This window comes from Marmota flaviventris, chromosome 1 (assembly GCF_047511675.1).
Source record: "Marmota flaviventris isolate mMarFla1 chromosome 1, mMarFla1.hap1, whole genome shotgun sequence".
Classification (NCBI taxonomy): domain Eukaryota; kingdom Metazoa; phylum Chordata; class Mammalia; order Rodentia; family Sciuridae; genus Marmota; species Marmota flaviventris.
The window spans coordinates 169,577,288-169,592,302 of record NC_092498.1 but is presented as its reverse complement, the minus strand read 5'-3'; the positions used below and the strand labels follow the sequence as shown (position 1 = coordinate 169,592,302).

Here is a 15,015-nt window from a genome sequence, read left to right as displayed (position 1 = left end):
TTTTTTAGAGATGCATTTTGAAGAATTTTGGGGTAAAATGTCATGATGTTTGTGCTTTATTTTAAAATGCTTTAGTAAGAAAAAATAAATGATGTAAAAACAGCAAATACTAATTGTTAAATCTACGTGTTATGTATGTGGGGATTTTACATTTTTGTCTTCATTTTTGTATGTTTGGAAATTTCAAAATGCAAAGTTTAAAAAACAGAGATACTGATGGTGCATGCCTGTAATCCTTGCGTCTTGGGTGGCTGAGTCAAGAGGATTGGGAGTTCAAAGCCAGTCTCAGCAAAGAGGTGCGCTTAGTAACTCAGTGAGACCCTGTCTCTAAATAAAATGCAAAATAGGGCTAGGGATGTGGCTCAGTAGTTGAGTGCCCTTGAGTTCAATCCCCCACACCAAAAAAAAAATAAAATAAAATGAAAACAAAGCAAAAAAACAAAAATAGATACTCTGGCATTTAAGAAGGAAGAAAAATTCATAGAGAGGTTGGGAGAGGGAGTATGGGAGGATTAGAAGAACTCTAGATAGGGCATAGGGGTGGAAGGGGAAGGGAGGAGGCATGGGGGTCAGAAAGAGGGTGGAATAAGATGGACATCATTATCCTAAGTACATGTATGAAGACACGAATGGTGTGAATATACTTTGTATACGACCAGAAAAAAATTTTTTTAAATGAATAAATAAAAATAAAATTATAACAAAAATAGACTCACTACCTCCGCACTCATGAGTTTACGTCATTAGGAGCAAACTGAAAGAGTACCCAATGACAAAAATAAAGTATGATTAAACTAAAACCAGTGTACAAGATAAATATACATTAATTTATAATGATATAGTATATTATTAAATAAGTGTTCCTTGCATAAATCATTTAGATTAATTATGTATGTTTTCTATTCTCAAGGAGTAAATCTCTACTCATTCTGTATATAGAGACTTCCTCACAAAATTTTCAACGTGAAAATGGGGGAAAAGAGAAAATAATCTTACTGTACTCTCTTCATAGGATGTGATAACATTGGCATATTATCTCTTTGATTTTTTTCCTAAAATCTATACTTCAGTCTAACAATAAGAGAAACATCAGACAAATACCAACTGGGAAACATTCCATAATTTACCTAATACGCACCCCTTAAAACTCTCATGATCAAAAACAAGGAAAATCTAAACTGCCATAGCCAAAAGAAGCCTATGGGGGCATAAAAACTAGAGTATAAATAGACATCAGATTAAAACCTAAGGAAATCTGAATAAAGTATATATTTCTGTTATTATTAATGATTCAGTATTGGCTTGTTAATTGTGGCAATTAATAATAAAATACACTAGTATATTTTAAATAATAAAATACATATAATAATAAATAAAACACACTATTATAATAAAGTATACTAGTGTATTAACATGAGAAATTGAATGTGTGCAGTATGTGAATTCTGTATACTGTTTTCTCAGTTTTTCTGTAAATCTAAACAGTTTTGGATATTAGACCCTAAATAATAAAATGTAGTCACAAATTAGCATGATATGAAAAAAAAAAGGAAGGAAAAAGAAAAAATACTAATGTTTGTGCCTTTACCCAGAGCATCCAAATAAAGAGTCTTTAGATTGGTACCCAGTTCTAGCTCTGCACGAAGTTCTGATGTATAGCCCAGCTTGAGAAACCACTACTATCAATGAGCGATTACTATATGTCAAAAAAGTTGTGAGAGACATAGAGTAGGGTTTTTTGTTTTTGAGGGGGAGTTCCCCTCCCCGCCTCTATATTTTTTGGATGACTTTAAACTTTATAGAATACTGCCTCAAAGGTTGAATTGTTGCTGGATGTGGTGGTACATGCCTGTAATCCCAGCAGCTCAGGAGGCTCAGGCAGGAGGATCACAAATTGGAGGTTAGCCTGGGAAATTTAGTGACACTCTGTCTCAAAATAAAAATAAAAAAAAGGAATGCACTGCAGGTGTAATTCAGCAGTAGAGTGCACCCCTGGATTTTTTTTTTAATATTTATTTTTTTAGTTGTAGTTGAGCACAATACCTTTATTTATTTATTTTTATGTGGTGCTGAGGATCGAACCCAGGGCCTTGCATGTGCTAGGCAAGCACTCTACCACTGAGCCACAACCTCAGCCCCCAACACCCCTGGATTTAAAAAAATTTTTCTAGTTGTACATGGACACAATACTTTTATTTATTTATCTTTATGTGATGCTGAGGATCAAACCCAGTGCCTCACACATGTTAAGCAAGCACTCTACCACTAAGTTACACCGTAGCCCCAGCAACTTTGGGTTTAATCCCCAGTACCACCAGAAAAAAAAAAAGAAAGAAAGAAAAAGTTAAGTTTATTTATTTTATATGCTTGATTTATTTTGTATGCTTATATTTCTAGGTATTTGTTCAATAAAAATGAAAACATATGTCCACACAATGAATTGTATGTACTAGGTGTGATAGCATACACCTGTAATCCAAGCTAAGGCAGTAGGATTGCAAATTTAAGGTCAGTCTGGGCAATTAAGTGACCCTTTCTCAAAGTAAAAAATAAAAAGTGTTGGGGATATAGCTCAGTGATAGAGTGCCTATCAATTCAATTCAAATCAGTTCAATTTCTAGTCCCTCAAAAAAAAAAAAAAAAGATTTGTTTGCAAATGTTTATACTATGTAATGGCATGTAGTGGCTTTATTCATAACATCCAGATATTGGAAACAACCTCAATCCCCATCAATTGGTAAATGGATAACAAAGCATAATACATGCATGCCCATAGAATACTACTTAGCAGAAAAAGAAAATGAGCCATTGATTCATACAACAACATTGGTGACTCTCAAAAACATGCAGAGTGAAAGGAGCCATACTTCTGAAAGCTACTCAGTGGATGATTTCATATAATATTCTGGTAATGGCAAAACTCTAGGGATAGAAATCAGATCAGTGTTCTGCTGGGGCTGGGGAAGGAAAATTGACTATAAGAGGAATGAGGGGGCTGGGATTTTGGCTCAGCGGTAGAGTGTTTGCCTAGCACATGTGAGGCCCTGGGTTGAATCCTCAGCGCCATATGAAAATAAATAAAATAGGGGCTGGGGTTGTGGCTCAGCAGTAGACTGCTTGCCTCACATGTTTGAGACCCTGGGTTCGATCCTCAGCACCACATAAAAATAAATAAGTGAAATAAAGGTATTGTGTCCAACTACAACTAAAAAATAAATATTTCTTTAAAAAAGAGGAATTAGGAAATTTTTTGAATGATGGAACAATTCTTTATCTTTGGTAAGGGTAAGTCTTACTGTATATAGGTTATAAATGTGACTTCAAAACAAAATTACTTTTCTTAAAAAATTATATGTTAGAGCGTTCTTAGAATGAAAAGAGGGGGCTGAGGTTGTGGCTTAGTGGTAGAGTGCTTGCCTAGAATGCGTTAGGCACTGGGTTCAATCCTTAGCATGAGGTTCAATCCGTAGCATAAAAACAAATAAGTAAAATAAATATATTGTGTCCATCTATAACTAAAAAAAATTTAAAAAGGAGTGTCCCCAAAATGAATACATGGATATCATAGGAAATATACTCAGAGGGATGTATACTATTTCTACTTTTTTTTTGTTTTATTGCAGTTTTGGAGGTTGAAACAAGGGGTACTCTACCACTGAGCCACACACCCAGCCTTTTTTTAAAATTTGAGAAGGGTCTCACTAAGTTGCCCAGGCTGGCCTTGAACTTGTGATCAACCTATCTCAGACTGCCAAGTAGCTGGTTACAGGCATGCTACTGATAGTTTTGATATATGACTCATTAATAAATGATTTGAGAAATTGGCATAAATTAACATAGAATTCAGTTAACAGAAATTATTTTTTTGAACTTCAGAAATAAGTGTGAAGCCCTTTTGTTTATTACCGATATCTGTGCTATAAGAGTAATTAATTACCTCCATCACTAACACCTTTGATTAGTGTGTGTCTTTTCTGAATATGTTACTTGTTAATGTTTTCAAACTAGGATGTTTGCTGTTGTTGTTGTTGCTGCTGCTGCTGCTTTGGCAGTACTAGAGATTGAGTTCAGGGCCTTGTACATGCTAGGCAAGTATTCTACCACTGAGATATATTTCCAACCCAGTTTGTTGTTGTTGTTGTTTTTAATACCTTTCAAGAGATGAGAAAACTAAACTTTTAAAAATAATCTTAGACAGTGATAGTACTATGTCAAGCATTTAATATCTGATGATTGGATTAATACTTTGTCTATAATAGCACTCTATTTTGTGTGTGTAGAACTTAATTTTATATTTATTAGTCTGAATGAGAACTTGAATATATACCAATTATATTGAAGCAATATTGTTACAACAGGATTGAGGGTTTTTTTAATATTTATTTTTTAGTTGTAGTTGGATACAACACCTTTGCTTTATTTGTTATTTTTATGTGGTGCTGAGGATCGAACCCAGGGCCTTGCACGTGCTAAGCGAGCACTCTACCGCTGAGCCACAACCCCAGTCCCCAGGACTGAGTTTGAGAGCAAAGAACAGACACCTAATCTGGAAAGGCTTATGAGGTTGAGTGGCAGAAATCAGTTGAATTTAGGGGCCTGTGTGCCTCCTTTCATTTGTCCAAGACTTGTTAGGCTACTGTTTATCCCAAGGACCATGTGTTTGGTTTCATCTCTCTCTATTGACCACAGAAACAGTCCTTTCATTAAGTTTTTAAGTTGAGATTGGAATTGAAGAGCAGTTTTCTAAAATAGTTGAAAGAAACTGTCATTCTCTTGGCTTAGAATCTCTTAGAGTTAGGGTCAGGGGTATTTACATGACGATACTTGACTGTTGGTTCCTAGGCATAGCTTTATGGATTTTCCCTCCCACATCCCCTTGTATGCTAAGAATGAAGAGATTTTGGTTTTCTACCCATTTGCAGAGTAGACAATAGGTATGGGATATCATTGCTTTTAGACCTTTTTAGTGGGTAAATCTAGGGTGTGTCTGGAGGAGAGGGAATATATACACATATAGACACATAATCTGTATTTTTTTAATATATATATATATGTTTCTGTACCCATATATATTGATAACCATTAAGTCATATTGATACCCTCAGTTACAACACAATATGACAGTGTTTACTCTAGTTTTTTTCCCTTCTCATGTTTGTATTTATCTCTGATAGAATAGCCCCCTATTATTTTTAACATCAAAAGATTGAGCCAGGTGCAGTGGCAAACACCTGCAATTCCAGTGACTTGGGAGACTGAGACAGAAAGATCACAAATTTGAGATCAGCTTCAGCAACTTAGCGAGACTTGTCTCAAATAAAAAGTAGAAAGTACTGGGGATGTAATTCAGTGATGACACACCCCTGGGCTCAATCTCTAGTACAAGAAAATTAAAAAAAAAAATTGTACACACACACACATACACACACAGATATGTACTGGCTTTTTTATTCATCTTAAGATAGTGAATTATCTCACTATCTTCAGATACAAATGAAATTTCTTATTGTATCACAGTTACAAACGAAACTTTTTATTCTGATCTTTCCCCTTCCTACTATTGCATTGGATCATAAATAATAAATGAAAAAAGCATTGGCTTTTGTCTTTTTCATATTTTTGTGGTGATGGGGATTGAATCAGGGCCTCAGGCATGTTAATAAGCACATGCTGTACCACTGAGACCAGCACTGGTTTGTAAATTAAGCACATCCAATAAATGCCCCCCTTAGAAAATTAATTTTCAAAATTTCCTTCAAAGTATTTAGAACAGAAATTTAAATTATTAATATTAATAAAATAGAATCATCATATGGTAAAACAGTTTAATTACATGCTTTTGTTGTTTGCTATTTCATTTTTCAATAATGTATTGCATTTAATCTTATAAAAATTGGCACGTGTCAAATTGATATATACTTTTGTGTGTATAAAAGAAACTTAGAAGCTAGTATGTGGTGTATGCATGTAGTCCCAGCTGCTTGGTAGGCTAATGCAGAATGATTACAAGTTTAAGGCCAGTGAAACCATGTCTCTTTTAAGAAAAGTAAAGGAGTTAAGGTAGAAGCTCAGTGGTATAGTGTATGCTCAAGGCCCTGGGTTTAATTCCAGCACTGATAAATAAATAAATAAAGCTTTTGATTATACATTGCCATGTTCTAAATTAGTATATCAGATCAAGATACAAATACCAGGAAGAATTTAGATCAATGTGAAGTTTTTAGAATGATTATACAGGGATTTAAAAAGCAGGATTGGATAAATAACAAAATATTTCTTCTGTGTAAATACCTTCCAGGTGTTTCTGCCCAGTTTTCCTTCATAGTCAGATGCTTTGGGAGCTGGTGCTTTTGGGAGAGCCCATTGTGGTCATGGCACCATCACCATCAGAGTCATCAGAGACTGTACTGGCTCTTGTTAAGTGAGTATATTTGCTTCCTGATGGTGATATTTTCAGCACTGTCCCATCTGTGGTATGTTTCCCAATACATCATTACTTAACATCCACACAGCAATTATGTCAGAAGGTAGTTTTTATTGTAGCACCATTTTATGGATGAGAATACTCATTCAAGTTCCATGAGGGCTAGAACTGTGTCTTTGTTGTTATGAGCAACAAGCACATTCATTCACATACCTGAAGTTAGCCCTTGAAAACTGTTAGTGTGCAAATGGTAAGGATTTAATCAAAGGCACATAGCTGGTGAATAGGAGAGCCAGAATTTCACCCTATTTGCGGCATTAAACCCAGTGTTCTTTCATTATGCCATTCCATGTTGCATATTTCCATTTGTCTTTTTAGTTCCTTGAAATGAGTTTATTAGTTTTATCAAAATAAATAAGTTATCCCAGTGGGTATATACTGTTTATACAAATGCTTCATAGTTATGGCTTAGGACCTTTAATTTTTGTCCTTTGTTTTACATGTTCTTCTTGTTCCACAGCTGTATTTCTCCACTAAAGTATTTCAGTGATTTCCGACCTTATTTCACTATCCATGACAGTGAATTCAAAGAATATACTACCCGTACTCAAGCTCCGTGAGTAAACAGAATAACTTTTATTCATCAGGTATTAACTTTATAATCAAAATTATGTAGAATTATTTTTGGTAATAAATTTTTAATTTAAAATTTTAATTATAGGCAGATTGATTTTATAAAGGAAGGTTTGAGGAGCTGCTGGTAATAATTTTATATTTCAAGTGTTACTAACTTATTTTATTTGGGCAATTTTATTTATTAATGGAATCTGTATTGTCATTAGACTGTACTTTTGTTTCTGCTGTCATTATGAAAAATCTTTTCCAATCTGTAGCAAGGAAAAAATAATTTTTCCTTTTTCTTTTAGTTCCTGTTCTATTGCTTATTTTCTTTTCATAGCTAAGTTTCTAGAATAACAAAAATCTCCATTTGATGTCTACACTTCTTGATTTTCTGATTGCTTCTCAGTGAATTGCAGGTCAACTTCTCTGCATCCACTGAATTTATTCTTGCATTATTCACCAAGACATTTCTTACTGCCTGATCCAAAGGGTGTATTATTGCCCTATTTGCCCCACCTTTTCTTTCTTGAAATTATTTTAATCCTTGATCCCACTCTCTTCTGGCTGTCTGGTGGTACATTTCAGTCTGCTTTACAGACTTTTTCTCTATTAACCTTTTAAGTATTGATGTTCTCCACTGTCGTGTTCTGGTCCTGATTTCAGTCTGACAATTTTTTCTGTATAGTTTTGCTGGTACCCATGACCTCTGATAAAACCCTATATGAGGGACTGGGAATGTAGCTCATTGGTGGAGTGCTTGCCTAGTGTGCTCAAGGCTCTGGGTTCAAACTCCAGTAATGGAAAAAGAAAATAGAAAGAAAGCTAAAAGATCCTGTACCACCAGTCAAGGTAGTGCATACCTATAATCCCAGCAACTCAGAGAAGGAGGATTGCAAGTTCAAAGCCAGCCTAAGCAATTTAGTGAGGTCCTGAGCCAGGACCCCATCTCAAAAAATAAAGAGGGCTGGGGATGTGGCTCAGTGGTCATGTGCCCCTCCAGTTCAATCTCAGTACTAAAAGCAAAAAAACAAAACCCTATATTATTGACTGAAACATATATCTTCCTGCCCCAGATCTCTCTCTGAGGTTCAGACTTATGTATCTAGGTTGTGTTGTTGTTTAAGCACATTGCCACCTGCATGTCTTAATGGCATTTAGTTATCAGAATCTGAAATTGTCATAAATTTCTCCTCTTTAACATGCCCTCTGTCAAATTTTAACCAAATTCTATTAATCAGCATTCTATAATATTTTTCCTAACGTTTATTATCTTCTTTCCATTACTCTCTTCCCAGTCTTATTGTCTCTAGTCTTTCTCATATCCACTGTTGCTTTCCCCCTATTACCCTCCCTTCTTTGTAGGGCATCTCTTTTTCATTCATGTGACTTGTCTCCACTTGGTTCCCTAATAGCTTGTCTGAATATAAGATAATATCTAAATTTCTTAGATATAAATTTGGTACTCATCCATCTACTCTCATTTTTGTCTACTCATCCTTTTCACTTTGTGTTCCAAAAATGCTGAACTGTGTGTAGATCTATGAATAGACTACCATCTCACCTCATCACGTGGCACATACTGTTTGTTCTCCTGCATTACCTTTAACTTCCTTTATTCACTTGACAGAAAACTATTCATCTTTCATGTCTTTGTGTAAATGTCATCTCTTTGGTGAGGCTGTCCTTTAATACCCTGGCAGACCATAGGTTGTTCTTTGTGATTATTGTGCATTTTATTCTTCCTTCAGTGTCATGATTTTGGGCATGATATTTAGGTATGTATTCTTTCTGTGTGCTTTTAATCTATATTTAAAGTACTAAATATGTTGCCTGGCATGTAGTTGATATTAATAAATTAAGTAAAGGAAAAGATATCTATATATTGTTCACTCAAAGGAAATTATAAATTTTTTTTCATTGGTTTAACATTCATATTTTTCTTACCTTTTTAAATTTTGTTTTATTTTATTTTTATATAGGCCCTCAGTCATATTAGGAGTAACCAACCCTTTTTTTGCTAAAACACTCCAGCATTGGCCACACATTATTCGAATAGGAGACCTTAAGCCTGCAGGTAAAGTATAAACTTGGTATTCTATTCTTAGTGTGTAATGTGGCTAAGCAGGTTTATTTCTTCCCTTTTGTTTTCATTCCTTGGTTACTTTGTATATTGTTGGAGCTTTCTTTAAGGCATCCTAAATAAAAGCCTTTGGGGAAGAATGTTAAGTTCCCAATAAAATATGTGGGTTCTTTTTTTCAGGAAAATTTTTTTAAATTATAATTATTAATGCTTATTAATTATACAAATTAATGGGTTTCACTGTGACATTCCCATACATGTGTATGTCATGCTTTGATCATGTTCACCTTCCCATCTATTTTCTCTTTTCTATTTCTCTCTCCATTCTCTCCACAGCCATTTTTTTCCCTTCTTTAATAGTCATTCTTCTACTTTTGGGTCATCTTTTTTTTTTTTTTTTCCTTTTCTATTGGACATATGAGAGTAAATGTGCAATAATTGTCTTTCTGTGTCTGACTTATTTCACTTAATGTGATGTATTCCAGTTCCAGTCATCTTCCTGCAGATGACATAGTTTCATTCATTGTGGTTGAATAATTGTTCATTGTGTATATATGCCTTATTTTCTTTATTCTTTCATCTGTTGATGGGCGTCTAGACTGATTGGGTATCCCAGCTATTGTGAATACTGCTGCAATAAATATGAGTATGCAGATACCTCTTTTGAAGGTTGACCTCATTGCTTTTGGATAAGTATCCAAGAGTGATAATGGCTGCATCATATGGTAATTCTATTTTTAGATTTTTTTTATTTTTGAGGAAACTCCATACTGTTTTCCATAGTGACTGTACTAATTTACCTTCACACATTGTCTTATTTCTCCATATCCTCATCAGCATTTGTTATCATCATTGTTATTATTGTTGTCATTATTATTATTATTATTATTATTGGTTGTAGCCATTCTGATTGGGGTTAGATTGATTCTGAGTGTAATTTTGATTTGCATTTCCTTGATGTTTAAAGATGTTGAAAATTTTTCATTTATATGAAATATATGTATATATTTTCATATACATATGCCATTTGTACTTCTTTTGAGAAATTGCTAAGAACTTTTGCTCTTTTGATTGGATTACTTGTAATTTTATTGTTGAGACTGTTTTAAGTTTTTTTTTTTTTTTAAGAGAGAGAGAGAGAGAGAGAGAATTTTTTTAATATTTATTTTTTAGTTCTCTGCGGACACAACATCTTTGTATGTGGTGCTGAGGATCGAACACGGGCTGCACGCATGCCAGGCGAGCGCGCTACCGCTTGAGCCACATCCCCAGCCCGAGACAATTTAAGTTCTTAGGTATTCTAGATATTAATCCTCTGTGTGGTACACAGCTGGAAAAAATTTTCTCCCATTCTGTAAATTGTTTCTTTACTTTGTTGATTGTTTCCTTGTTGTGCACAAGCTTTTTAATTTAATCTAATTCCATTTGTCAATCTTGCTTTTATTTCCTGAACTACTGAAGTTCTGTTCAGGAAATCATTGCCTGTGCCTATCTTAAAAGTATTTCCCTATATCTTCCTGTACTAGTTTCAAAGTTATAGATCTTTGATCCATCTTGAGTTGATTTTTTTTAAACTCAAGGGGTGAAAAATAGGGATCAAGTTTTAGTCCTCTACATGTGGTAGTTTTCCCTGCACCATTTGTTGAAGAGGCTGTCTTTTCTCAAGTGTATGCTTTTAGTACCCTTGTTAAGAATCAGTTGGCTGTAGATATATGGGTTTATTTCTTGGTCTGTGTATATTTTTATGCCAGTACCATGCTGTTTTTGTTACTGGGGATCTGTAGTATATTTTGAAATTGGGTATTATGATGCTTCCAGTATTGCTCTTTTTGCTTAGGATGGCTTTGGCTATTCAGGGTCTTTAATCCTTCCATATGAATCTTAGGTTAGGGTTTTTTTTTTTTTTTTCCCCTAGTTCTGTGAAGAATGGCATTGATATTTTGATGGGGATTGCATTGAATCTATATATCACTTTCAGTAATATGATCATTTTTTAAAGTATTTTTTTAGTAACTTTACTTATTTATTTATTTTTTATGTGGTGCTGAGGATCGAACCCAGGGCCTTGCACGTGCGAGGCGAGTGCTCTATCACTGAGCCATAACCCCAGCCCCTAGTATGATCATTTTGACAGTATTATTTCTCCCAATCCCTGGGGAGGTTCCCCCCCCCCCCACTCTATTAGCATCTTCTTCAGTTTCCTTCTTCAGGGTTTTGTAATTTTTCATTGTAAAGATCTTTCACCTCCTTGTTTGGATTTATTTCTAGGGAATTTTTGTGTTTATTTTTCTTTTGATATTGTTGTGAATGGATTATTTTCCCAATTCTTTGTCAGCTAGTTTATTATTGGTGTATGAAAAAACTACTGATTTTTGTATGTTGATTTTGTCTTGTGCTACTTCACTCAAATTGTTTTTAAAATTTCAGAGTCTTTTGATAGAGTCTTTAGGGTTTTGTAAGTGTGGAATCATCATCTGCATTCAGGGATAATTTGGCTTCTACTTTTACTATTTGTATCCTTTTTTTTTTCTCTTACCTAATTATTCTGGCTACAATTTCACGTACTATATTGAGCAAGAGTGCTGAGAGTGGATACCTTTGTCTCATCCTTGATTTTAGAGGAAATGCATTCTCTTTCCCCTTTCATTATGATGTTGGCTGTGAGATTGTTGTATATAACCTTCATTAATTTGTAGTATAATCTTTCTACACCTAAATTTATTCAAGGCTTTTATCATGCAGTGATATAGGATTTTATCAGAGGCTTTTTCTGAATTTATTGAGTTGATCATGTAGTTTTTATCCTTGATTCTATTTATGTGGTATATTATGTTTATCTAATTTACTTATTTATTGCAGTAATGAGCATTTTATCCAGGGATTCTCTACATACTCAACCTTTCTTATTTTGAGACAGAGTCTCACTAAATTGCTCAGGCTGGCCAGGAATTTGTGATCCTTCTGCTTGAGGCTTCTGAGTAGCTAAGATTACAGGTGTGTGTCACTGCACATGGCTTTTATTACATTCATTGATTTGCATATGTTGAGCCATCCTTGCATCTTTGAAATGAAACCAACTTAATATTTTTTTGGTACCAGGGATTGAACCCAGGGATGCTTAACCTTTGAGCCACATCACCAACTCTTATTTTGTACTTTATTTTGAGACAGAGTCTCACTAAGTTGCTTAAGGCCTTGCTAAGTTGCTGAGGCTGGCCTTGAGTTCATGATCCTCCTGCCTCAGCTTCCTGAGCCACTGGGATTACAGATGTGCATCACCATGTCCATTTTGTATGAACTTTTTAAATGTACTTTGGAATTCAGTTTGCAAATATCTATTGAGAATTTTTGCGTCTGTGTTTATCAAGAATGTTGGTCTATATTTGTTGTTGTTGTTTTTTAAATAAAATAGATTGAGGTACATTGGTATTAGTTCTTCTTTAAATGTCTGGTAAAATTCAGCAGTGAATCTCTCCAGTCCTTGACTTTTCTTTGTTGAGAGACTTTTTATTACTGCCTCAATTTTACTGCTTGTTAACGATATCTTTATGTTTTTTATATCCTCTTGGTTCAAATTTGTTAAGTCATATGTGTTAAGAAATCCATTTCTTCTAGATTTTCCAGTTCGCTAATGATGCTATGAATTTTGGTGGTATCTTTTGTAATATCCCCTTTTTCATTTTCAATTTTGTTTATTTGTGTTTTCTCTTTTTGATTAGTTAGTGGAGGGTTTGTCAATTTTGTCTTTTTAAAGAACCAACTGTTGCATTGATCCTTTATATTATATAGTCTTTAATATTAGTGTATATTTCATTTATTTCTACCTTGATATTTATTATGTTTTCCTCTATTGATTTTGGGTTTAGTTTGTTCTTATTTTTCTAAGACCTTAAGATATATCAGTAGGTTATTTAGGCAATCATAGCTATAAACTTTCCTCTTAGTATGGCTTTCACTGTAACCCATAGATTCCAGTATGTTGTGTTTCTTTTCATTCAAGTCTATGAATATTTTAATCCCCTTACAATTTCTTCAGCACCTACTGTTTGTTCAAGAGTGTAATTTTCAGTCTCCATGGATTGTATAATTTCTGTAGTTTTCTCTTGCTGTTAATTTCTAGTTTCATTCTATTATAATTTGATAAGATTATTTCATATTTTGAATTTATTAAGACTTACTTTATGGCCTGATATTTGTTTTGGAAAAGATCCATGTGCTGATGAAAAGAATGTGTGTCCTGCAGCTGTTGGATGGAATATTCTCTTTTTTATATAGATATTTTTAAGTTATTGGTAGACCTTTATTTATTCATTTTATTTTGTTTATTTGAGAATCTAACTCAGTGCCTTACGCATGCCAGACAAGTGCGCTACCGCTGAGCCTCCGCCTCAGCCCCTGGATGGAATATTCTGTGTGCGTCTGTTAAGTCTGTTTGATCTGTTTAACTCTCATCTTTCATTGTTGATTTTTTGTCCATATGCTCTATCTGTTTGTGAGAATAGGATATTGAAGCCACCCACTATTATTGTATTGGACTCTATCTCTCCCTTTATGTCCAATAATGTTTATTTTATAAAATTGGGTACTATTATATTCAGTTCATTATATTTACAATCATATCTTCTTGATGATTTGTTACCTTTATCATTATGTAATGACCTTCTTTGTCTCTTCTGATTTGGGCTTAAAGTCTCTCTTGTATGTTGCAAGTATAGCTACTCCTGTTTGCTTATGGATTCCATTTGCTCAGAATAACATTTTTTCATCTCTTCCATCTGTATGTCTTCGACAGTGATGTGATTTTCTTGCAGACATCATATTGTTGAGTTCTGTTTTTAATCAAATCAGTAAGTATCTTCTGTGATGCTTGTTAATACTGGCCATTAATTTCCTTAGTTTATGCTTATCATAGCAGGTCTTTATTTCTCCTAGATTCTGAAGGAAAACTTTGTTGAGTATTGTACCCTAGACTGGCAGTGATTTTCTTTCAGGACTTGAAATAATCTTTCCGTGTTCTCCTGGGCTTTAGAGTTTCTTCTGAGAAATATTCTGTTACTCTGATGGGTTTACCTTTAGTTGTGACCTGGTGCTTCTCTCTTGCAATTTGTTTTTGTTTGGTTATACTGGAGATTGAGCCTAGGAGCACACTACCACTGAGCATAAAACCCTGGCTCTTTTATTTTTTCTTTTGATACAGGATCTTGCTAAGTTGCCTGAGGCTGGCCTCAAATTTGTGATTCTCTTTCATCAGCCTCCTGAGTCACTTGGAATACAGGCATGTACCACCACACCCAGCCTCTTGCAACTGTTAATCTTCTTTCTTTATTCTATACTGTTGGGAATTTATAATACATCATTGAAAGATTCTTTTCTGGTTGTGTCTATTTGGGGTTCTAAATTCCTCTGAATGTCCATGTGTTTCCCTACATTTGGAAAGTTTTTGCTGTAATGTCACTAAATAAGTTTTCCTATTTATCTTTGTCTTTTTTGGGGGGAGGGTTCCACCGCATGACCAGCACGCTGGTTTCATTCAAGAGGTTCGTAGCATAGAAGTTAACTAGTGAGTTCGAAATAAACAAACAGACTCAATTACCTTTTTCTATGACCAGGTCCGAGATGATTCTCCCCTCTGGCTTTCACCTCGAACCACCTGGTGGGGCAGCAAGGCTTACTCAGAACTAGCAGGAGAGAGAGAGAGAGAGAGCGAGCACGCCAGGGAGTGGCCTTTTATTGGGGAACAAGAAATTCAGGGGAAAATTCCATCCAATGAAGGTCGAGGGGGGCAGCATTCCATGGTCCGGGTCAGTGATTGGTCTCAGGGTCAATGGTCAGTCACACCCCCACATAGACAGGCTCTCGCACCTGGAGAGGGTGGGGATTAGCTCCGACA

The 15,015-nt window shown here is 34.8% G+C and overlaps 1 protein-coding gene across 2 annotated transcripts in view; it reads left to right on the top strand.

Annotated features, from left to right (window-relative positions):
* Dennd6a (DENN domain containing 6A) overlaps positions 1–15,015 on the top strand; it is a 78,434-nt gene that overhangs the window by 27,852 nt on the left and 35,567 nt on the right. For both annotated transcript variants that reach the window (XM_071618902.1, XM_027921562.2), the window contains 3 exons: positions 6,299–6,421; positions 6,945–7,040; positions 9,025–9,119. In XM_071618902.1, the coding sequence (XP_071475003.1) occupies positions 6,299–6,421; positions 6,945–7,040; positions 9,025–9,119 (314 nt within the window). The remainder of the gene's footprint in view (positions 1–6,298; positions 6,422–6,944; positions 7,041–9,024; positions 9,120–15,015) is intronic.